Source organism: Artibeus jamaicensis, unplaced genomic scaffold (genome assembly GCF_021234435.1).
Source record: "Artibeus jamaicensis isolate MK-2021 breed Jamaican fruit bat unplaced genomic scaffold, CSHL_Jam_final scaffold_3151, whole genome shotgun sequence".
Classification (NCBI taxonomy): Eukaryota; Metazoa; Chordata; class Mammalia; order Chiroptera; family Phyllostomidae; genus Artibeus; species Artibeus jamaicensis.
The window spans coordinates 262958-286490 of record NW_026522037.1 but is presented as its reverse complement, the minus strand read 5'-3'; the positions used below and the strand labels follow the sequence as shown (position 1 = coordinate 286490).

General features: G+C 64.7%; 1 protein-coding gene across 4 annotated transcripts in view; it reads left to right on the top strand.

The window, feature by feature from the left end:
* The window catches only part of PRKAR1B (protein kinase cAMP-dependent type I regulatory subunit beta), a 42914-nt gene extending 20867 nt beyond the window's left edge, over positions 1 to 22047 (top strand). For all 4 annotated transcript variants that reach the window (XM_053656930.1, XM_037137859.2, XM_053656931.1 and 1 more), the window contains 5 exons: positions 6842 to 7000; positions 10881 to 10941; positions 12871 to 12992; positions 20033 to 20114; positions 20454 to 22047. In XM_053656930.1, coding sequence (XP_053512905.1) covers positions 6842 to 7000; positions 10881 to 10941; positions 12871 to 12992; positions 20033 to 20114; positions 20454 to 20626 — 597 coding nt within the window. In that variant the 3' untranslated portion in view covers positions 20627 to 22047. The remainder of the gene's footprint in view (positions 1 to 6841; positions 7001 to 10880; positions 10942 to 12870; positions 12993 to 20032; positions 20115 to 20453) is intronic.
* Positions 22048 to 23533: the final 1486 nt, after the last annotated feature.

Sequence of the window (23533 nt, the reverse complement as noted above, 5' to 3'; positions counted from 1 at the left end):
TCCCCTTTGAGAGGCACGTTTCTGATGTGTTACCCCCGGAAGCAATCCACTCCGCTCGAAGGGCACAGAAAAGTATCGGAGCGCACGCACTCCGATATGCGAGCCGGCTGGTGGTGCTGGTCTGCCGTCCTGGGTGCAGGTCCGAGGGTCCCTGGGACTGGACTCTGCCCTGGTCGGTGGCCCAGGTGCATCAGCTGGCCGCAGCTGATGTCACCCTCTCCTGTCCTCACTCAGCCTTGCCGTACCTCCCAGGCTTGGGGGACCCTCACTTGTATGAAGCTGCTGTCCTTCAAATGCCGGCCACCATGTTGGGCCAGCCCCCTGCCGGAGTGGTTGTGGGCGTCCCCCACGGGTGAGGTGAGCCAGGCCCACATCCTCCCACGGGGCCACAGGGCAGGGGCGGAGTCTGCCCCAGGCACAGTCAGGACATGTATCTGTGAGGCCCCATGTTCCCAGCTGGCCCCTGAGTCACCCCCAGGCCTCAGACACCAGCACTGGGATGGGGCACCTGGCGGCCCCTCCAGGTGCGCCCCCAGCTCCCCCTGCTGCCAGTGGTGCTGCCCTGGCCAGGCTGCCCCAGCCAGGGTATTTCAGGGCTCCACCTCCAGTTCAGCCGAGCTATTCTGGGGGACATGGGCTTATTTATCTCTTGAGTGGCCGGTCTGTGTCCACTGTCACTGTGTTCTGGGAACCGAGCAGGCGGCCCTCGGCTTCCGGAGGCGGCGGCAGAGGAAATGACTCACCCGGGCATCTCTCTGGGAGGTCACACACCAGCCCAAGGGCCCAGCCCCCTCTGCCCGAGACGGGAGCCCTGACCCCTGCCCGTCCTGACCTCCGCCCAGGACCATGCAACCTTTCTGCCTGGGGCGGGGTGGGCTTCTGTCTCGCAGTAGAGGGGGAAACTGAGGCAGGAGCCAAGGGCCACAGAGGAAGTATGTGGAGCAGGCAGGGCCAGAATGTGGGTGAGGTCCCCACGCTGGGCTCAGACTGCCAGCCTGCAGAGTCAGCTCCTGCTGGCTTCCCTTTGGGTGAGGAACAAAAACAGCAGCCGCACCAGCCCAGGAAGCAGAGGAGACAGACAGGGACGCAGCCAGCGGCCCAGCTGGGCATCGTCCTCACCAGGACGCTGGCACCAGCCCTGCCTCGGGGACGCTGAGGGCCAGGGTCCAGGCCCCTCCACCTCCCCCTCTCTGCCCCCCAAGCCGCCCCCGGGCTCTGCCCTTCCCGTACCTGCTTCTTGCCCATGGGCTCACTGAGCGGCCGTTGTGTGCCAGCCGGTGAGCAAGAGGTTCAGGATGCAGGTCTCGCCCTGGGCTCTCGCCTCTCGTGCCCCCTCTGCTCTGCTCTGCCCCGCGAACCCCCCGTGGCCCAGGCAGAGCCCTGCCGGCACCGCTTTCCAGCCACCCTGATGTTGGGGGACAAGGCTGTCCCCCCTCGACGGGAGCCCACGCAGGCCCAGATCCTGGCGCCCCCTCCTTCACTCCCCTTTTCGTGACGTCTCGGGGCCTTCCGTCCACTTCCACTGGCACCTTCCAACGGCGCAGTGAGAATGGGAACTGCCCGTCTTGCCCAGGTCTCCTGAGTGAGCAGACGAGGAGGCCCCTCCTTGCCCCAAGTTCTTTGCTGTTTCTCCCAAGGAGCCTGAGGGCCCAGCGTCGGGTCTCAGGGGTGGCCCTGGCCCGTGTGGGCAGGCAGCCCTCCGGCCCATGGCCTGGCTCCCGGGCCCGGGGCTGTGCTCCCAGCCTCCATGGTTGAATGGGCTCCCAGTGACGGGCGGGGTTGCTGGGGCTCTGTGGCCCTCTGTCCCCCTCAGTTCCCCGGTGGTTTCCTCTTGTCCTCTGTCCCGTCCTACCACCTGCTGGGCATCTGCTCCCCGTCTCCTCACCTCCTGCTCGGAGGAAAGCCCTAGTGGGCAGAAGCTGGTGACCACCGCCCGATCCAGCTCCTGGACCCCAGGGGCCCCCCACCCGAGGGAGGGGTCTAGCCTCGGGGCTGAGGAGCAGATTGCTCTGTGGTTTGGGGCCATCTCCCCTGGAGAGGGCTCCCGGCTGCTCACACTCCTCCAGTGCCCAACTCACATGCTCAGGCCCAGCAGGTCAGCACTTCTTGTAGACCCTGAGTCCCCTCCACCCCCACCCCCTGCACCCTTCCCCTCCCCCCCGCCTGTCTGCAAACCAAGGGTGGGAGGGGCCGGTCTGCCCGTTCATCACCCAGGCGCCTGCTGTCCTTTCTCAGGGCCAGGGGACACGGGGAGGCACTCTGTGAGGGAACCAAGGCCCCCTCACACCTGGGGGTTCCCTAAATGGATGGTCTTGGCAGGTCCAACTGTCCCCAGCCCTGGCCTCAGCAGGTCAGGATGTCTGAACAGAACCTTGCATCCTGGCTGCCGTCCTGGACATGGGGCTGTCCCACAGTGTCCGTCGGGGCCACATAGCCCCCCAGGGTCACCAGACTTTCCAGGGGGCAGCCAGGCACAGGTGAGCACACAGGTGGCAGTGGGGGTGGGGCCACACCTTCGGGGTCAGAGCTGCAGGGTCAGGCATCCGGGGTGAGTGGCAGGCTGGCTCTGGGTGAGCTGCAGGGTCTATTGGCACTGGTGTTACTGTCCCTGGGCAGGAAGCACAGCGGCTTCTCGGAGGCCAGGGCACTGCCCTTGGTGGGCTCATTTCTGCCAGGTGCTTCCCAGAGGGGAGAGGATGCCGTCCCTCACCGTGCACGGGGTGGCAGGGACACGGGGATGGCGAGGTGCTCAGGGGGCTGTGCAGCAACAGTGGCCTGGTCTCCCTGGGGTGGGGGAGTGGAGAGCAGACCCTGAGTCTGCACTGTTGCCCCTAACCAATGTCTGGACCCCCCCCCCCAGGGCCCTACCCTGTCACTGGGTGGGGCTTGGTCTGGGCTTCCTGAACACTGTCCCTTCTGTGGAGTGGACGCTACCCTCAGGCTGTGGCACCCTGGGTCTCCGCCAGGTGACCGAATGCCAAAAGCCCCAGGTGCAGTTTAAATGACAGTTTTCCAGAGACGGTGACCAAAGTGCCTGCCGTCGTGGTGTGTGTCACCCGGAGCTATAATTCCTCTTCCGAAGCACAGAAATATCGGCAATTTGTTTTATTCCTGGAACGTGGCATTTCTGCTTGGAAGGACGCTCAGCCGCCAACCCCGCAGGCTCCGGAGGCAGTTCCGTCTGTAACCCGCTTCCGCCCTGGTTCTGTGTGCTGGGGCCAGGCCACCCCAGGCTCCCGCCCCGGATTCCCTGGGGCCTCGCCCGGGGCGTCTGGGGCACCACCTTCCGGCCTCCAAGGTGGGAGCCAGGCCCCTGCGCAGTGTCCCCCTCTGCAGTGGCAGTTGTCACTCAGAGTTCGCCTGGTGTTCAGCTCTGTCCTCCCCGAAAGACGCAGTTAATGGGAATTCACCGTGCTGATGACTCTTACATGGCCCGTACGGAGCCGTGAGGCACGTTCCACGGTTCTACGGCCTTCACGTCATTCTGTTGGGCGGTCTCCACCTTCTCACACCGAGACAGACTGTGTCTGTCCTCCTGTGTCTGGCTTTCGGCGCTCAGCTCGGCGTCCTCCGCGCTGGTCCCCGTGGCCGTGGGGGTCAACGCCCCCTTTCTGTTCAGGGCAGAGCGGTCGCCCGCATTTCCTTTATCCACTCATCGGGTGCCCGGGGCGGTTTCCACCTGTCGCCTGTTGTGAATGGTGCTGCGTGGACGTGGGTGTGTGGGTATCTCTCCCTTGATGTCGGGGCGTCTGCTACTTTGTCACCCCATTAACTGAGTAGCCATGGCCATGGCCCAGAGCTGGCGTGAAGTTTCTCTCTGGCAGCTCAGCGCCTTCTAGGCTGCCCTCCCCCAGACTGTGCCAGGGCCTCTGTGGGGGGGGGCTGGCGGGGCTGGTGAGGGGCCCGAGCCCTGGTGGGTTTGGGCTTCCATGGGAGGGAGGCTGCCTGGCCGCCCGCCACCCCGAGCAGTGGCAGCAATCTGAGTGGCTGTCCCACTCGGCCCAGGTGCCACAGACAGGAGCTTCACGGGCGAGGTCTTTGCACCTCAAGCTAAAACCAAGCCAACCAGCCCCCTCCCCCACCAGGTGTTCTGGGCTCTCGGCCGTTGAGGGGAGGGGCTGGGTTCACCTGGTGGGAAGAGCAGAGTGAGAGGTGGGACTTCCTGGACTGGCAGGTGAGAACAGGTGGGCCGGGCTGCTGCCGCCACAGGGGACGCCCTGCAGGTGGGCACGGGATTCAGGTGTTCCTGCACGGCTCACCTGCACAGACGCGCACCCCCCTTGGTGGCGGGAGTCTGGGAAGGAAGGAGGAGGTGAGCCATTAGCTTTTTCTCACCTGAGAAAACACACACAGCTGCCTGGGGACATACGTGAACGACTGCTTCACCCAGGCTGCGGTGGCGGGAGCTGGGGGGCTAAGGCCTCACGGTGGTGTCCGCCTTGGTTCAGCCGGCAGCTCGGGGCCTGGTTCTTGTGTCCACCTGTGTGGGCAGCCCCATTTCAGCCCCACTGTCTATTCTGTGGCGTCTGGAATTGGGGGGCACAGGCAGCAGAGTGAGGCAGCAGGTCCGGCCCCCTCCCCGGGCACCCAGCCCCTGCTGGCAGCTCCCCCAGCTTCCAGAGACCCCCGCTGCTCAGGCAGGTGGGCAGTGCTCTCAGCTCCTCCCTGCTTCCGCAGTTCCAAGCCTGAGGGCACTCAGCGCCCACTTGGCTGCTGCACGGACAGACAGATGGACGGGCAAACCAAGGAATGGTTTCGAAATGTCAGGGCGGGAGTGCACGTACATGTACAGGCCCAGTGGAGCCTCCCACTGTTTATATTTTAAAAGAAGAAGAAAACACAGCAAATAAAACAAAGCAAGAAGGAGCCCCTGTGTGCGCCACGGGGTGGGGCTGGGCGCTGCGCTGGCCGTGGTGACAGAGGCCAGTGTCCTGAGAAAGACGGCCCTTTGTGCTCTGTGGGGCTCGTCCTCGGCCACACAATGGGTTTCTCTGACGCCTCCTTGGGCTGCTGGCAAGGAAGGGCGTCCTGGCCGCCCCGTGGCGAGGCTCTGGGCCCTCCGCCCTGCCCTGCAGCACCGGACCCCGCTTTGGGGTACGTCCTGGAAAGTTGGGGTCGCAGCCCCCAGGGGTGGCTCTGTAGAGACACCTCCTCTGTCTTTGGCTTCCTGAGCTCTTTGGTGGGTGCTGGTGGAACCCCCCTGGGGACACTGGTCAGTAAGATGGCACCCATGCCACCCCAGGTGTTTCCCGAAAGAGAGGGCAGAGTGTGGCCTCCACACAGTGTCCCTGCCTGAAGCCACAGCCTGACAGCAGAATGGCCATCAGTCCAGCACTGACCCCTGCCGCACGGGTAGGGGTGGACCTGGGTGGACCGAGCCCTCAGCCCCCAGACGTATGTGGCCGAGGGACGTGTGCCTCATCCCTGAGACGCGCTGGACCCCAGGGGCCCCAGAGACCCTGCAGCTTGACCTCAGTGGCAGAAACTCGCCGAGCTGTGCACACAGGATTCAAGCGCACAGACATTTCCGTGGCGCTGTGGTTGGGGTTTCACCAGACCCGATGCCGTGGGTGGACCAGCTGAGAGAGGGGACCTAAGGTGCCCGCCATCCAGCCCGTCGCGCTGACCACTGCCAGCCCTGCCCCCTCCCCATGGGCTCTGGGCCCCTTCGAATGAGGCAGAGGTTCTGAACCGTGTTCTCTTTGCCGCCCCATTACCCCAAACCCCAGGACGGGTGTCCTTCGTCCACGGCGAAGCTACACGGGCACCCTGCTGCCTCGAGGTGCGGCCCCGGCTCCCTTCCTGGGCGGGACATGTGTCAGTCAGTGCACTGGGTGTGGTCCGGGCAGCGGCTCCCTGGGTGCTGGAGCCTCACTGGAAGGACACGCAGACCCCTCTGGGGGCTTTGTTTGGCCCAGCCGCTGTCCCCACGTCCCTCTAAACTGTGGTGGCCCAGGTCCCCGCCAGCGTGGTGCGGTCCCCACCGGGCGAGTCTGCGTGGCCCTCATGACCGAGATAACGAGTCATTGACTTGGACCAGAGTGGCGTCCACGACTCGCCGTGACCTGTTCTCTCCGGATCTGCGCCCAGCGTGCCGACGGGAGCTGTTCTTTGGCTCATTGACACCGGGGGGAAGAAAGCCTGCTCTGTGTCCAGTCACAGTGAGCGCTCCGCATAATGGACAATCCGCACCGTTCTCTCTGCAACGCGGGGCCGGCGCCGTGAACACTCTGCAGGGACGCTGCACGGGCGTCGCCCACGCGGCTGAAAGCGAGTCTTGTCCGGGGCCCTCTCAGTGGGGCCTGGCTGTCCCATTGACGGCTGCCCCGAGCTCGGGTGCCCTGCCCGAGTTCAGGCCCTGGGAGAGACACAGGCTGAGGGAGGGGCCGCTGCAGGGGGGTGAGGAGGCGGCTGATGAATGACGGGGTGGAGGAGTCTGCCAGGTGCAGAGGGCCTGGGGGGGGCGACACGGAGACACCCCCTCACGTTCTCGAGGGCCGTTACTCAGCATGCGGTCAGGGAAAACAAGGCCCAGAGAGGCCCGTCGTGGTGGAAAGTTGGGTGGAAGTCCGCCTGGGGGGAGGAGGCAGGGCGGGCTTCCCTGCAGACGGGGGCCCTGACGGGCAGCCTCCACCTCCAGCCCTGGCCTGTCCCCTTGGCGCCGGCCTCTGAGGGCCACTTGCCTTTTGGGATTAGACGCCATGATCCAGGGCCGGGTGGGGCGGGCACCGAGGCCAGGCCTGGGCAGGAGAACCGTGTTCCGTCCCCAGCCAGGGGCCTCAGGCTTGGCTTGGGGTGCCGCCCCCACGTGGCCCAATGACGTTTCCCCTGCCGCCCCCAGGTGTACGTGAACGGAGAGTGGGTGACCAACATCAGCGAGGGCGGCAGCTTTGGGGAGCTGGCACTCATCTACGGCACCCCCAGAGCGGCGACCGTGAAAGCCAAGACGGACCTCAAGCTCTGGGGCATCGACCGCGACAGCTACCGCCGCATCCTCATGGTGAGGGACGCGGGCAAGCGCTTCTCCGAGCCTCCCAACCCGAGCCCCCTGGCAGGCAGGGCCCTCGAGCTGCAGGGTGTGTTGGGGAGGATCTGGGAAGCTTCCTAAAAGGTGGCAGACACCTGGGGACACACCCCTTTCAGGGGCGTGGCGCTGTGGTTCAGGGAAGGGGAGTCTCAGAAAAAGTCAGCAGCCAGCCCTGTGAGCCTGGAGGAGGCGTGTCACCCGGCTGCCCCTCTTGGGCGCCTCCCAGCAGGCGGGGGAACAGGTGTCTGCCTGTGCCCCTCCTGGTCTGTCGTGATGCAGCAGCTGTTCCGGCATGTGAGGGGCTCCCCATCGCTGAGCACCCACTGGGGAGGCCCGGGAATGGCCCTGTGCCCAGGGTGGTGCTGGTGGAAACAGTTCTCTCTCTGCTCTGTCTCGAACCTGCTCGGCCATCCCCTCCCTTTCCGCCACGTCCACCCCCTGTGGTGTCCTTCCGCCCCCACCCCACCACCAGGCAGGTGGGCGAGAGCAGCAGCGCTCAGTCCCGCCTCTGGCGCGCACCTGGCCCCGGGGCTGCGGGAGCCATTGTTTCCCTCCGCCATCCGGCTGGTGGCGGAGCCCTTCTCGGCTGTGGGATTTTTGTGGCTGGAACCTTATATTCAGGGAAGTTCCCAAACCACCAGGGCAGCTGGCACTTCCTCCGAGTTAATTCGGGGTCCCTGTGGGCTAAGAATAGTCTCCACTGTGCTGGGAGCCCGCACAGCCACTCAAGCCGGCCGGGAAATGACAGGGTGCCCACCGCAGGGCGTGTCCCCAGGGCCGCCAGAGCTGCATCAGGCCCTCATACGGGCAGTTCGATGCTGTGAAAGAGAGAGTGGGTCACCCTGTGCCCACTTAGCCTGGAGATGGGCCTGCGGGCACAGGCACCGGGGATGGGCATCACGGTGTCCACAGGGACAGGGCTGCTGCTGACACGTAAGCGCAGGCTCTGGGTCCCCAGGGGGTCGCCCTGTCCCTCTACTACTCCCAAAGGGCTGGCAGTCCCCACCATCTCCCCCTCTTCTAGGCTGTAGGCCCTTGTGTTCACCTGAGTCTGACGTGCGACCCGGGTGTTTGAAGTCAGAATCCTGTGGTGGAGGCTGTGCTGGGCTGTCCAGATGCCCGCCAGCCTGGGACCTTTGGCACCTGAGCCACAGCCCCGAGACCCCACCTGCTGGCCTGGGCCGCCAGCTCCCGGTCTGCGAGGTGGGGCCACAGGGTAGGTTGACTCTTCTCATCCCCTTTGCCCCCTGGGGCGATGCCCAGAGTCCACGGCGATGCCCCAGACGGGACTCGGGGACCCGCCGCCACGGGAGCTGCAGAAGGGTCCCCTCGCCGGTCTAGGCTGTCGCCATGAGGGAGAAGCACTGGGGCCCAGAGGTGTTCGCCAGCGATTTGAGTTTGCCAACTTGGGGCTTTCGGGTCTCGGCCCCAAGTGGACGTGCCTGCATTCCCCCGAGTGGGCATCACTTCTGCCGTCTGTGTGAACTATAAATTATTTTTAGAAGAAATGCCTTTTCTCTGAGCAGCAGGGGTCTGAGGTGGCTGGGCCGAGTCTCACTGTCCCAGTCGAGTGAGGCTGGCAGGTTGGTCCCCCACGAGGGGCAGTGGGCAGGCCTCGCGCGGGGCCCTCTGCAGCGGGGGTGGTGAGGCCTGCCCGGCAGTGTGGAGCTCTGAGCGTGGGCCTCGATTCTGGGTCAGGGCTGTCTTGTTTCAGTCCTGAACCCACCACTCAGCAGCCCAGTGGTATGAGCAGGCTGTGACCCCTCTCCAATGCACCCCCGGGAAGATCTGGAGGGGTAGAGAGCAGCTGACCCAGGAGGCAGCTCCATCTGGTAGCAACAGTGGGGGGCGGGGTGCTTCCTCTGTCCACTTCTCCCAGGGACAGGTCCCCCGAGCACGGACATGCGGTGAGCGCCTGTCTGCACAGTCCTCTGGCACCATCGGACAGCGGGCAGGCTGTTCTGGGGCTGGCGTCCCCGCCTCTCAGTGGGAATCAGACAAAGAACCTTCCAGGCAGAGCCCAGAGGGAGGGAGGAGCCCAGATCAAAGACACAGAGAATGTGGAGCCAGACGCTCAACCTCCTGATGGAGAAGAAACTGAAGCTCAGACAGGGCGAGACTGGTCCAGGGTCACGGGCAGCCTGCGGCTGGAATTAGAGTGTGCGGAGTCTCTCGTAGTCTTTCTTCATCATTACCATCATCATCACCATTGTCATCACCATCACCACCATCATCACCATCATCATCACCATCACCACCACCTTCATCACCACCACCAATAGCACAGGACACGGTGGTTGAGCCCCCATCCTCAGCAGCAGTGGGGGGTCTGGGGTGTGTACCCTGAGGCTCAGGGACACAGGCGGCACCCCCACACCTCACTGTCCAGCTGGACAAGCACCCATCTCTCTCAGCCGGGCAGCCTGCATGGCCTCCATGCCAGACCCTGGGACGTGTGCTCGGGAGGCAGGGGCGGCAACATCCTTGGGGCCTGTGCCTTGGAGGGCTCAGCCCTCCCTCCTGTGTGGATGCGGCTCCTGTGTTGAGGGGCACGTGGGAGGCGTGTGGGGGTGGAGGCACTAGGCACAGTCTGCACCCAGCAGGTGACCCACGAGGAGGGTCGGCCTCAGTGCCCTGCAGTGCAGAGCAGACAGCCGTGGAAAACCCCCTGGTGCTGGGTGCTGACCTCCCTGCCCACTCACCATTGCTGGCGCATTTTTGTCATAGTTGTCTGGGGACCGGCAGCCTGTGCCACGTGCTGCCTGTCTGGCCCTTGTTCTTGAGCCCTTTCCCCGTTTCTCTCCCTGGCCACCCTCTCCTGCCCCGTGATGCGTGTGTATCCCAGTCCAGTCAGTGGCCTGGGGCTGAGGGGATGGCCGGGCGCTGTGTCTGCTCCCTGCCGGGGACTCTGCACCCACTGCCATTAGGGTTGGCTGCAGGTGTCAGCGGTGGGTGAGTCACGAAGCCCTGCAATGGAGTGGCCTGTGACAGCGGCAGAACTTTTGTTGAACACAGTTTTTCGGGCCACAAAGGAAGCAGTGCCGCAGGTGGCCCAGTGTGGGGACTTCCGGGGCTGTGTGGTCTGCAAGCCTGATGGGGTGGGGGGCTGCTTGTGCGGTGGCTCACCGGTAGGTGCTGGTGCTGGGCCCGAGGTGCTGTAGCTGCTCTGCAGACCTGCTGGGGGTGGAGCCATCGGATAGCAGCCAAGGCCAAAGCCACGACATCCTTCCCTGTACAGCTCCAGGAGTCTCAGACAGGCCCTCTTCACTATGCCCTTAGGGAGCTGGTTAGCCCTGGTCCCCACTCCCAGGAAGGGGGTTGAGGGGCAGAGGCTGAGGCTGGCTGCCACACTGGGTGTGAGAAAACTTAAAACGTGGCCTAAACCACATCACACCTGTCAGTTCCAGAACACTGGAAGGTCTGTCCTGGGGCCCATTGAGGGGCGGGGGGTTCTGTGAGGCTGGAGAACCAGCCTCACTCACCTCACACCTCTGTTCACAAAGGCCCAGGCCGGCTGCAAGGGATCCATCCACCATCTCCTAGTCCCAGCCAGCAGGAGGGAGTGTGGGGGGCCCTTACAGATGTGCTCAGATTGCCCACCATCACAGTTGCTGTCTCTGTGGCCAGACTGGGCCAACAGTCCTGTGGGGTTGCGGGGGGCTGCTCAGACGGCTCCATGGTGCTCTGTCTGGGGGACCAGGCGCGGGGCATGGGAACCGGCAGCAGCGCACTGGACTCTGGGCACCGGAGCGGCCAGCGGGACGTGGCCCGCTCATGGGTGTCCTTTGATGAGCTTGTTGTCCCTGGGGGGACAGGGACGCGCCTGCCTCACTGTCTTCCTCTCTCCCTGCAGGGCAGCACGCTGCGGAAGCGCAAGATGTATGAGGAGTTCCTCAGCAAGGTCTCCATCCTGGGTCAGTCTGGGCACCCGGGCACGGGGCGGGGGGACATGCACGCTGCAGCCACATACATGCCCACACATGCGTGTGAACACTCATTTGCCTGTGTGCATGGACACACACTGCTGTTTCTGGCCCCACACCACCCGTGCTCTTGGCCGTGTTTCCTTGTCCGCCTGGCTCTGCGCCAGCGGCGCCCTTGTCTGAGCGGAAGCTGGGGCTTCCCAGTAACGGGGCTGGTGGCCATACAGGGCTCGGTCCCCGGGCAGGCGGGCTGTCCCCCCAGGTCTGGCGGCTCCTGCTGCCGCCCCACCAGGACGCTTGCCCGTCCTGGGGTCTGGTAAACATATTCCTGCTGATGTGGGGGCTTTGGGGCCTGTCCAGTGGGGCGTTGGTGGAGGTGGCCGTGCTGCCTCTCTGGCTGCACTTGGGGGCTGAGAGTTCATTCATCCGATGAACTGAAGTGAGTGAGCAAGGGTGGTAGTAGCTGCTGTTGTGCACAGGGCAGCTCTGGTCCACGGGAGGGCAGGTCAGTGACGGCTGAGTTGGCGGCCCCAGGAACCCTGGGGGGAACCACCCGGCGGCACCCCTGCAGTGCCCCAGCCTGAGCAACCCCAGGTTGGGCTGTGCGTGAGGCATGTCCCCTAAGAACATAGTGCGAGAAACAAGAAACAGCCAGGAACCACTGGGGTGGGGGCGGGGCCCGCTGGGCAGATGCGCGGCTTAGGCACCTGTCCGGTCCAGGACCAGGAGCAGGGAGCTGGTCCGGACACAGGGCTGGTCGTGAGGGCAGCAGCAGCTGAGCCCCATCTGCCCCCACATCCAGCTGGGACCAGAGCCCAGGCAGGAAGAGGGCACATCCAGGGAAACAGAAAATAGATCGCCACGGAGGGTTTATTGAGCAGCAAGTCAGCAGCTTGGGAACAGAGGCCACAGAGAAAGCAACAGGGCGAAGGACACGGATCAAGGGCCAAGAAACCGCAGCCCTGAGTTTGGGGCCACAGGGGCGTGGCCGACTCCACACTGCAGGTTCTTGACCTTCCCAGAGGGTGTCACGTGGGCTCGAGGGACCCATGGGACACTCACTGCAGCAGGTTTCTAGTAACAGGGAAGTGCATGCAGCCGCCGCTGCCGCCTGGCCAAGGTGCAGACCTACTGTGTGCCTGTGTCCTCGAGGTGCTGGGCCGGCCAGGGCTCCCACGCCCTCCCCGAAGCGGGTTGGCAGCGGGGCCTTGGCAGCCAGCAGCCCCGCCAGGAGGTCTGAGCAGAGAAGCCCCTGCTCGCAGCCCAGATCGAAAATAAAGGCTCGGCCTCGTATTTTTAGCTGCTGACCTACATACGTAGCATCTGGTAAGCACAGGCCAGGGGAGCTTCTCTCGCCAAAAAATAGTTAATAAAGCGAATCAGGCCATCGCGTGTTCTTTGAGAAGAGGCACGTTGGTGTTTTCCCTGCCCGAGGGTGACGGACGGGTGTTAGTGGGAAGGGACGGAACGTCAGCGGGTTTGCGAGCATTAAAGCTGGACTTGGCTTTGGAGTCCAGTACTCTGACCACAAGTGAGGGAAGCCCACGGGGCCTGCGAGCTGCCGCCGAGCCCGCGGAGTGAGGAGCCGCAGTGTTTCTTTCGAGTGGGCAGCAGCTTCGGCCACTCTGAGTGGTTCCAAACCTGCATGGCCCCAGGGCTCCCTGTGAACTCTTATCATCGTCACAAAGCCCAAGCGGCTCTGGTCATCGGAGCGTGAGAGAAGTGCTTTCCCACTCGGACCCGGGCCCAGGGAGGACAGCCCCGTGCTGATGCCGAGGGTGTCCGCAGGCGCCCTGGGCCCTCCCGGCCCAGAAACCCTCCTTCTGTGTGTCCTTCCGTCCGATGAACCCCGCTGCAGCTGTGGGCTGGGGCGGTCCCTGTGATGACACCAGGGTGACGTGCCCCTGTCCCCCACCCCAGAGTCCCTGGAGAAGTGGGAGTGCCTGACGGTGGCGGACGCCCTGGAGCCGGCCCAGTTTGAGGACGGGGAGAAGATCGTGGTGCAGGGGGAGCCGGGGGACGACTTCTTCATCATCACGGAGGTGAGTCCGGCCGGGGCGCCCGGGGCCTGGGCGTGTGACTCAGGTGGGCCGTCTGCCACCCCCCAGCCCACACCTTGTCCTCCTCAGCCAGCTGGGGCACACACTCCCACACCGGTGGTCTTCGGGAGCAAGCCCAGGGGCCTCCTCCAAAGACAGGGTGTCCCCACCCCCACGGGTGGCCAGGACCTGACGCAGGAGGGCGGGGCTCTGGCTGCAGTCCTGTCCCTGGTCAGAATCTGGGTGCAACTCGGCCCCGAGGGATCACACCGCGTCATTTCTCACAACCGTGTGTCGTCTGGAACTATCTCAGGTTGAAAGTTTAATTTTAGAAACTGGAGCCAGGGTTCCTCACTGAAGATGCCTGACTCACTTTTCCCATCTGTGAACCCCCGCCCAGGGCCGGCGACAGGTGGCTCTGGGGCTGTCATCTGCGGTGGCCTCACAGTGCCTGTCACTGATCAGGGCAAGCAGCTGTTGTTCATGGTCAGTGTGCCCCCTCCACCCCCAGGGCTGCATCCCAGCCAGGTCCCCCGGGAGCAGCCCCTCGGAGCAGGAGTGGGGACGAGTGGGGAGGCGGACTGTGGGGCCGCCCCTGGGTCACACGGCGTCACAGCTCAAGGCTCTGTCCTCGAGGGCGGGAAGAGCTGCGAGTCACCCACGGGGTGTGTAGTGTGCACCTGCTTACACACTCGTGTTTTCCGTGTGCGAGCGAATAAACTGCCAATATCTAAAAATCAGGACATTTCTCATAAAAATCTGATCTCTTCTGTTTTGAAATGTGCTACCTGGCCACTTGGACTGTGTCCCTGCCTGGCCACACCCTGTGGGGCCTGAGAGGTGGCAGCCCCCTGGCCCACGCCAGCCCTGCGGCCCAGTGCTAGTGGTCTGGGAGCCGAGGGGTGGGCCGCAGGCTCCACTCCGGCAGTCGCCTGTTGTCTTCTGGGGACGCAGCCCCCGAGGCGTCCAAGGCCGTGATGAAATCATCAGAAATGCGTGTGGAGGGCCTGGACGGATCACCGGGCGAAGGGACGTCCCCACCATGGGCCTCGGGGTCCACCCTGATCACCGCCTGGAGCAGAGGCCCACCAGCCGTGTCCTCACACGCACAGCTGTGGACACACCCGGTTTCCTGTTTCTCTGGAGAGTCTTGGCTCCTCCGGGACAGGCCGGCTGCAGCCACACCGGCTGGGGAGGCCGTTTGGCCTCTCTGTGGGCAGGGTCGGAGGCCTCCGTGAGGAGCGGGGCTACGGGGTGTAGGCTGGGGCACCCCCTGACTGGCAGGTTTGGTGCCACTGTCCTCTCTTCCTTGAAGCAGCGAGTGGAGGATTCACAACAGCCCCGCAGACGCCCCGGCGTCCATCACTTGTGAGGCTTGACCTGCAGCCGCCCGTGGGCCGGAGGTGGCCTGGGCTGTGGTCAGCACCCCTTCTGGCGACCGGAGGCTGGGCAGTGCGTGGAGGCCCGAGAGCATGGAGCCCTAGTGGGGCCTGCAGGGGTGGCTGGCTGCCCCTGGTGGGATGCTTGGCTGGCCTCCCCCAGGAGAGAGGCAGTCGGGTCCTGGCGGAAAGGGGACAGAAGGCGTCGGGAAGGTGCTGGCTCTGGGAGGCAGGCAGACTGCCCAACTGCTGCAGACCCTGTCAGAGTGGCCGGTTGGCTGTGCTCTGCAGGGGACCTTCGGAGGAGGGGCGTAGTGGTTGGGGGTGGGCACCCGCCTACCATGCAGCCTCCCCTTGCTGTGTTCTCCCTGTTCTTGGCCCTTGGGAACCTCTGTGCAGCCTGGGGGCAGCTGGACCCCACCCGCCGGTTCCCATAAAATCCCGGGAGTGAAATTCCGCTGCTCTCACACTAGCTGTGCCCTGGAGGCGTTGCCATGGAAATGCTGGATCAGATGTGCCCTGCCAGCCTGTGGACGCTGTGCGTGTCCACCGCTGCAGACTGCCCCTCGTGTCTGAAGGGGACGAGCCAGGAATTCACCCTCGTCATGGGGCATGTGGGCCGGAGACCCTGGCCCCCTTGGGCACCGGCTGCACCCCCACTGTGCAGCCGACTGCCGCTGGGCGGGGCCCGGGCAGCCAGTGGGCCGTTTGTCTGCAGAGGAGGGCAGTCGTCCAGCTGTCAGAGACTGGCTGGGGTCCCGCACAGAGAGAGGCCCGAGGAGGGGACAGGGACCGTCGACCCTCAGGAACGGTGTGAGCAGGCATCAGGGGGTGGCACGGTGCCCAGGTGTGGTGGGTGTGGGCACTGTCCATAGGGGCACAGACACAGGCAGGGGGCCAGTGGCGCCCCTGTGCCTTGCGCTTCAGGACCAGCATGTGGATACGTGCTCCCCGATGCTCGCTGGTTGGTGTCTGTACAGGATGGGCCTGGGCTCGGAACCCGCCTGCCCACCTGTCAGAGGCACATCTGGGTGGCGGGGGCAGAGCGTGGCTCCCTGGCTGAGGTCGGAGCCGACGGCCCCCTTCTCGGCCCAGCCTATCAGCTAAAAAATGAAACCTCTCCGTCCAGGCCGAGCTGGAGGAAGCCCTCTTCCAGACAGCCTGGCTGGGCAGGTGGCCCTCGGTGGCAGGCGTTGGCTGGCTTGGGGGCCCCGGGTTCCCGAAATGGGAGAGCTCAGGGTCTCACCGGGCTCTTTTCTTTAAGACTATTTTTAGGGCAGTTTTGGGTCACTGAAAAATCGAGGGGCAAAAACAGAGGTTTCCTCGTCACCATAGGCATGGCTCCCCCCCTCCGTCAGCGCCCCCAGAAGGTGTGTGTGTGACCCTGTCACCGGCATCCCTCTGAGTCCACTGTGCACACGAGGGTCTGCGGGTGCTGGACCTGCTGTGGGTTTGGACAGAGGTGCAGCTCGATGCGTGTCCGCCCTGTGAGGTGTCCGCCCTGTGCCGCATCTCCGCGCCGCCCTCTCTCTCCCCGCCCCCGACTGTCTCTGAGCAGACCAAGGCACCTCCACTTCTTACATTTTTACGAACGTAAACACATGAAGGTTCAGCGTGTTCCCCCAAGGAGGAAGGCACTGTCTTCCTCATGCCCCCCCCCTCTCCCTGACCGGCCGGAGGATCCAGGCCTGGGTCCACGGTCACTGGCTCCGGTCATCTCCCCCTGGAGTCATCGCCCAGGGCGGTGCAAATGGCCTCGAGGGACAGGTGTGGGGTGTGTTTTCGGGACCGCCATCCCCCTGGGCCCTGGGCTCCTCCGGAGGCCAGCTGTGCAGCAGCCAGAGGCTGTCACCACGGATCCGAAGTTTGTCTGGGAACCCTAACAGGTGCTCAGTTCTGGGCGAGTCTACAGGTGGGGGCCCTCACGCCCCTGGCACCTCCCCTGAGTCTGGCCAGAGTCTGGGAAGTCAGCCCCAGTGGGGAAACCGAGGCCAGGAGAAGCCATGGGCCGCATGCTCAGCCACCCAGCTGGCTGGGACCGAGGTTGGCTCCAGGCCCCAGACATTCTCCTGCCTTGTCCTGCGGAGTCTAGAAACTCCTGAGGTGACCGGCTTTAAACGGACGAGATAAGAATCCGCACCCTGCTGTCTGTGGGTGCCTCTCACGTGTTGCTCAGCTGCTGCCGGTGGGGTGATGCTTCCACCTCCCATGCAGACTCACCCTGAGCAGAAGCAGAGGACCCCCAGGCAGCCGAATGCCCTGAGTGGCCGCGGGCCTCTGTCCCAGGGCCCCAGGGAGGGGGCAAGCAGAAGTGGCTGCACCTGTGGCCACCCGACCCCCATTGGGTCTGAGGGACGGGACAGGCCGGCCAGTGCCCTGGACCACTCTCCTTATGTCACCAAGGGGGAGCACTGGCCCTGCTCCCTGGGTGTCCCTGTGACATCCCCTGGGGGGCACCGCCTGCCTCGGAGCACCAGACGCCACAGGTGTGCAGCGGGGACCCCCACCAGTGGGCACCACCTGTTCCTGCCTCTGCACCGGCGCCAGACCTGCACGCCTGTGTTGTTTTCCCACGGAAGCCGCCGGCTTGTCCCCGAGCCAAGGCCCCGGCCCCATGGCTTACCCATTAAACACTGGCACGAAAGCGACCTCGGCCGCTCACCAGGCCAGTGTGTTTTCACAGTTGTTTTGACGACGGTGTGCGGCCCGGAGTGTGTGACGGACGTGCACAGCAGAGGCGGGCGGGGGCTCCCGTTGCCCTGAGAGCAGGCCTGCGGGGCCCCAGGCAGGCGGGCAGGTGGGGGCGCAGCTCGGACTTGCAGGGACTCAGCCGTCAGTGAGGCTGCGGAAGTGCCTCCCGGGGGGAGGACGTGGCTTTTGTCACCGCGCTTGCTGCCTGAGAAATGTGGGTGTGGGGCTCCTCCGGTTGGGGGTCCCAGGGCTGCCCGGGGGCACACAGACACGGACTGTGCGGTGTGCACGTGCGTGTGAATGCTGCATGTGTGGTGTGAGGGCATGTGGCCTGCGCACATGGGCCCATGTGCCCCTAGGACCTGTTCCTGCTTAAATACAGGAAGACACGGGCAAAGCACATGTCCCCACAGCACGCGGGACCCTGCCGTGACGTCTGAGCGTCCCAAGCCCACGTTGGCCAGAGGGAACAGCGTGCTGGTGGTCGCCTTTCCAGTCGCCGTTCAGGTTACGGGAGTGTTGCCGCTTCTCTCTGAGGCTCTGACGCTGTTCTCTTAACGTGCGTTTGCCTGAACCAGCGCCCCTGTCCCGTGGCCTCCCGTGACCTCCCGTGAGCAGGAGGAGCATGTGTGTGCCCGGGTATCCCAGCCCCTCCACCCCAGGCCCTGTCAGCACGCAGACCGCAGCCCCGACCCTCGCTCTGGGCTGTGATGTTCGGTGCAGCTGATGGACGCTGTCCCGGAGCCCCGTCTGCCGTGAGTCCTGGGGGGCCCCCTGGTGCCCCAAGCCCAGAGCCTCCGCCGTGCAGGCCAGAGGGCCCAAGGGAGGCTCTGCGTCCTTACTCCCACGGGCTGTGTCCACCTCGGCCTGAATGTTTTTTTGTTCTTGTCAGAGACCTGCCCTTCTAGAACGTCGCTTTTGTCTCTGATTTTGCAGGAAAATGTTTAAAAATCAGAAAGTGGACAGGAAAACAGGTCCTGTACCCTCCGCCCCCCAGAGCAAGGCAGGAAGTTCTCCCTCCTTCATCCTCCGGTCTGTGACCTCAGGTCTGTGACCTGGTCTATTTTTAGAGCTGAGTTAGAATCAATGGCTGAGAAATTTGGGGAATATGAACTACAATTTTGGCAAATGTACTTTTTCAGCCCCAAAAATTCCAGCTCACGTCCCCTGAGGACGTCTGGGAAACGTGGCTGGGACGGCCCACTTCCAGGACCTGCAGCTCCGAGGCCCGTGCTGGCCACGCCTGTCTCCGGGCCGTGGGAACCTTGGCGGTGCCGTGGGAGCCCCGCCCCCCGGCCCGTCTGCCCGCTCTCCTCCTCCTCGCCGGCTGGCTTGGCGTCTCGGGCTGAGGTCCAGGGGTGGAGCGGTCACTAGATAGGGTGCCCTATGGGGCTGGTTTGTCCGTTGGCCGGACACCCTTCAAGGTGTAACAAAGAACTGCCTGGACGAGGCTCTGGACACTCGTGAAGTATGTTGTGGGCCCATGGGTGGTGGCCCTGCCCCGTGTGGCCCCTCCGTCACGGGCTCTGTTACCAGACACCCCGTGGCAAGTGGGCGGGTGGCCAGCTTTCACCTTTGCCCACCTCGGGCCAGTGTTGCCGCCGTGGGGGGCACTGATGCTGCCTCAGCGCAGAGCCCTGGGCGCGCCTGACTCTCAGAGGTGAGTGCGGTCCAGGGCGGAACGGACGCCGGTCTGAGGTGGGTTGGAAGGCCAGTGTCCCTGTGTCAGGAATAGAAGGTGCAGGGCCTGAGGTCCACCACACGCTGTCTGTCACCCCACGTTTCATCTACAGGGGGCCCACCATGTTTCATCTATGGTGGGGTCCCCAGCCGCCGCCCCCAGGTGGCCCTGAGCCGGGACTGTGCCCGGCGCCTGTGCAGGTGCCAGACCCTGGCAGTGGCGCAGAGGCTGTCCTGGCCGGTGGGGCCGGGGCCCCGTTCCTCTCTGGGGCCGCTCGTCTCTGTGGCAGCGTTCCACTCCGTGCGGACGGCAGTTTACCCGTCCTGCTCCATCCGCCCGCCGGTGTCATAAACTCGCCAATGCCGAGAGCAGGACCGGCCGAGGGTGTCCAGGCACAGCGGCACCACAGGAGCCCCTGACCTGCCGTCTCCCAGACCGCGGCGCAGCCGGTGTAACACATTAACCAGGCGTGGCCAGCCGTGTGGGCTGAGCCCGGCGCACTGGGCCCCCCGGGTGCCAAGTCACCTTCGCCGCTGCTGCACGGGGGCAGGACGTGCCTCAGCTGCTCAGTGTCCTCAGGGCATGTGGCACCCGGGAAGGCAGGATGAAGGGGGCTGTGACCCGCTGGGTGGATGGAGTTAAACCAGGGGGCAGTTTAAGACCAGCCGGTCGGGGGGCCGCTCCTGGTGAGACACCTCGTGCACTGGGCCGTGCAAGAGGCTCGCCCTCCGGCTCCACCGAGGCCTGTTCCTGGTTACGGGGGACAGGCGGTCTCGGGCTCGGCCCCACTTACTTGCTTACATGGCAGGCCAGGGACCCGGCTCAGAACCACACCTGCCACGCCAGTGTCCCCACCTGGGACTATCGGGCCCCAGGCTGCCACCCCCCTTCCGCCCCCGAGGGCAGAGGCTTTCAGAGTCACACTCCCTGGGCTCTGCCTCACCCCCAAAGCCTCGTGTTAATCATTGAACCTGAAGAGGTTGCAGGCACTGCTCTGCTGGGGTCGGGGAGGGGCCGCATCACGCTGCGAGTTAGTGACCCTGAGACCGTGTGCCTGGTGTGACATGCTTGCCCTCCTTGGGAGTTGGCAAGGGTCGGCTGGGAGCTGCGCACAGACCTTCCGGCCCACGTTCCCGGGAGGATGGGTCTCCAGAAGGCGCCCCGGCAGACCCGGCTCAGACCCCACACCCTCTGTCCACGAGGAGGAAAATGGAATTCATCTGTGGGGGGCTGCTGGCGGGGGTGGGGAGCCCACCCCACGTGACCCTCCCACATCCCCTCAACGTCCACAGGGCACAGCCTCGGTCCTCCAGCGCAGGTCCCCGAACGAGGAGTACATGGAGGTCGGGCGCCTTGGGCCCTCTGACTACTTCGGTGAGTGGGGCCCTCCCGAGTGCAGGGGGGCCCTGGGAAGACACCGAGATAGGGGCGTCAGGGGGCCCCGGGGAGGCAGCCCCACCTGGCACCGTCTGGGCGGTGGGCTGCCCCTGGAGCACAGGACCTGCCCCAGGCTGGCCAGGCTGCATGCTGAACATCAGATGGCCGGGGAATGACGGTCAGTGCCCAAGGCCCCAAACTCTGTGGGGCACGGAACGTGTCTCGCTTGATTGGAATCAAAAGCAACCGATCGTCCTGGGGTTTTGGTTGCATTCCCCAAATCTGAGAGCCCTTCCCCCAGGTGGGGTGACTGATGTGACCCTCTCTCGTCCCCAGGGGAGATCGCGCTGCTCCTGAACAGGCCCCGGGCGGCCACTGTGGTGGCCCGGGGCCCCCTCAAGTGCGTGAAGCTGGACCGGCCGCGCTTTGAGCGTGTGCTGGGGCCCTGCTCTGAGATCCTCAAGCGGAACATCCAGCGTTACAACAGCTTCATCTCCCTCACCGTCTGAGCTGCCGCTGCCCGCCGCCCACCACCCGTTGGTCGCTCATCTGTGTCTGGGGCTGAGGGCCAGGGCGTCCCAGCAGCGTGGGGACTGCCCTCCCTCCGAACTCACACGTGGAATAAAATAGTCACCTGTGCATTTTACAAACAGGGGCAAACCAGGCGCACCCCAGGCCGAGGCAGTGCCAGCTGCCCCTCCCCATGCACCTCCCGTCTCCCCGTGCTTTGTGGGTTCATCTTAGGGTCCCCCATTCCCTCTCTCATCTCCTGGGGGACGCAGAAGTGTGCTCACCCACTGTGGCCAAGGGGCCAGGCTGCAGTGGTCCAGGTGGCCCCATGTGGGCGGGCTCAGTCCTGCTGGGGCCACGGCCTCTCTGATCACCCGCCTCTCCAGGGGCCCAAGTGACCGGTTCTGGACCCTGATATGGGACAATGATGTCCAAGGGGGTGTCCCACAGGCCCGAGGGCTTCCAGCGGGAAGTTGAGGCTGAAGCCAGAGAGCGGGTCCTGTAGAAGCCGCAGGTGGCCCCACAGGGCAGTCTTGTGGGTGGAGGTGACGCCTGTCCTGGGCAGCCCGTGTCAGCTGGTCTGGGACACTGGCCACTTTGCCAGACAGTCCGAGCCCACTGGGCTGCTTGCTGGGCAGGGACGCCCAGATGGTTTCCCTGACAAGCGAGTGCTGTTCTCGGTGTTGGGGGCCCCAAGGGACATCTGCTTGTCCCGAGTTGCAAAGCAGCTTCTGGGAGACCTTGCGAAGGAGGGGAGGGTCCCCCAAACTCTCTTTGGACAGAGTTGTCAGAACCAAAGTAAGACAGGAGGCCTCGCCCTGTGCCGGTTGCCATCGGAACTCCAGTCCCCAGGACCCCCCACACCTGAGTCAACCCCCCAAACGCATCTTCAATCCACACAGGCCTGGCCATGCCAGCGCAGGCCACCTGGTGGCTTCTGGTGACCGAAGCAGAGCTGACATCCTGCCGTGAGCCCACCTTGGCTCCTGCCTGCGTGCCTCTGGGCATTGGCCGTGCGGTGTGACGCCGTATTTGCCGAAATGTCCTGTGCTGCATGGCCTCGAAGTGTGCGGCGAGCTCCCCCCGCCGACCCGGGTGTGTTCTCTCACCACTCGGAGAACACACTTTTCCCTGTTTTTATTGCGGTGAATACCCCCGACAGGAAGTTCCCCGCCTCAGCTGCTTTTAAGTGTCCAGGTCGTGGGCACAGAGCATGAGGACCCTGCTGTGGGGCTGTCACCACTGCTCTTGTCTGGAGCTCACCGTCCCCCCAGACGAGCCTCTGTCCCCATGAAGCCTGCCGCCTCCAGCCCCTGGCACTCCCGCCTCCTGCCTGTGCCTGTGCGGAAACTCGTTTTAATGTATTTTACTTAGCCCAGTCTATCCAAAACACGCTCATTCCAACCTCCCAGTATAAATGTTGTTCACGATTCTGTGCGTGTCTCGGTGCTGAGCATTGAAGTCCTGTGCAGTTCCCCGGCTGCCCCACACTGACCGTCTCTCCATGCTGGGAGTTGGGAGCTCGGGAACAGGCAGCCAGGGGTCCAGGCTCAGGGGCCTCTGGAGGCTGGCCTGGGGCTGGAGGCCCTGTTGCCCTGTGGCCCCCGGGGCTATTGGTGGGGGGCCTCAGCCCCTCAGCACGTGGCCTTTCCTGGGACTTCTGCACAACGTGGCGTCTGGCTTCTCTCGGAGAGTGGGTGGGAACAACTGTAGGGGCCTTGGGACCCAGTCCTAGGATGCCTCTACCATCACCCACTCCTCATCGGAAACCAGCGCCAAGAGCAGCCCATGTGCAGGAAGACAGAATGACCATGTGCCCCCGGAAGGAGGGTGTCGGGGACAGCCCTTGAGGCCGTTGCTCTTGCCTCTGGACCTCTTGCCCCCTGCCCAGTGGCTCGTGCTGGGAGGAAGAGCCCGGGTGCGCCCTGAGGCCGTGACATGGGGGACACCCCACCGTCCCAGGTGGGACCTGGTCACAGAGGAGAAACTGGAGGTGGGTTGCCACCTGCCGCCCAGCCCAAGCCTCCCTCCACGGGGCCGGCGTGCCTCCCTGCAAGCCTGGGCCCGGCCGGGGTCAGTGGCCAGTCCCTGTGCAGACTCGGGATGGAACTGGGCCACTGGAGACACACAGCCCGTGGACCCACTCAGATCCCGCCCTCCAAGCTGTGCTGCTTCACGCTGCTGAGGTTGTGGCCTTTGGTTACATTGGCCGTAGGAAGCCTTCCCAAAGGGGCCAGGGGCACCCCTGGGCTGCTGCTGAGGCCTCCCTTGGACACCTTGGGTGCCCCGAGCTGGGGGGCAGGGCCCACCCTGGTCCCCGAGCCTGGCTGGCGGCTGCAGGAAGCCTCTGTGTGATGCTCTAGGTGGAGGGGGCATGGGCCACGGCAGCACCCTCCCAGCTGGGAGCTGGGCCTGGCCCCTTTGGCGCCAGGCGGGCACAGATCCATCTTGTGGGCCCGTGAAAGCGTGCTGTGTGCGCCAGAGCTGAGCCCACAATCCGGGCGATTGTTCCTGCTCGATCTTGGGCCCCAGGGCCATGCCCGGGGCACAGGAAGGAATGGATGCAGAGCCCAGTCCACCCTTGGTGTCGTGGGGGCTGCGGACATTCGGACAGGCCACAGGGAGCCCATGTCCTGCCTGAGTCCCTGAGCATCCCCAGGCCTCTCAGCTGCCCTGGGGGACTTGGCGTGGACACCCCACCCCGAGGCTGCTCCTGGGAAGGGGCGGGTGTGGCAGGGGACAGCCTTGTGAGCGTGTGCCACTGAGCGTCCCACCAGTGGTTCAGTGACACTGAGTCCCTGCTGGGCGGCTGGGCCTACAAGGTCGGCCTCGCAGCGGACAGTACGGGGCTCATTGCACCCGCCTGAGGCGGCTGACCCCGAGGGTGGGCACTGATTCACTCTGAG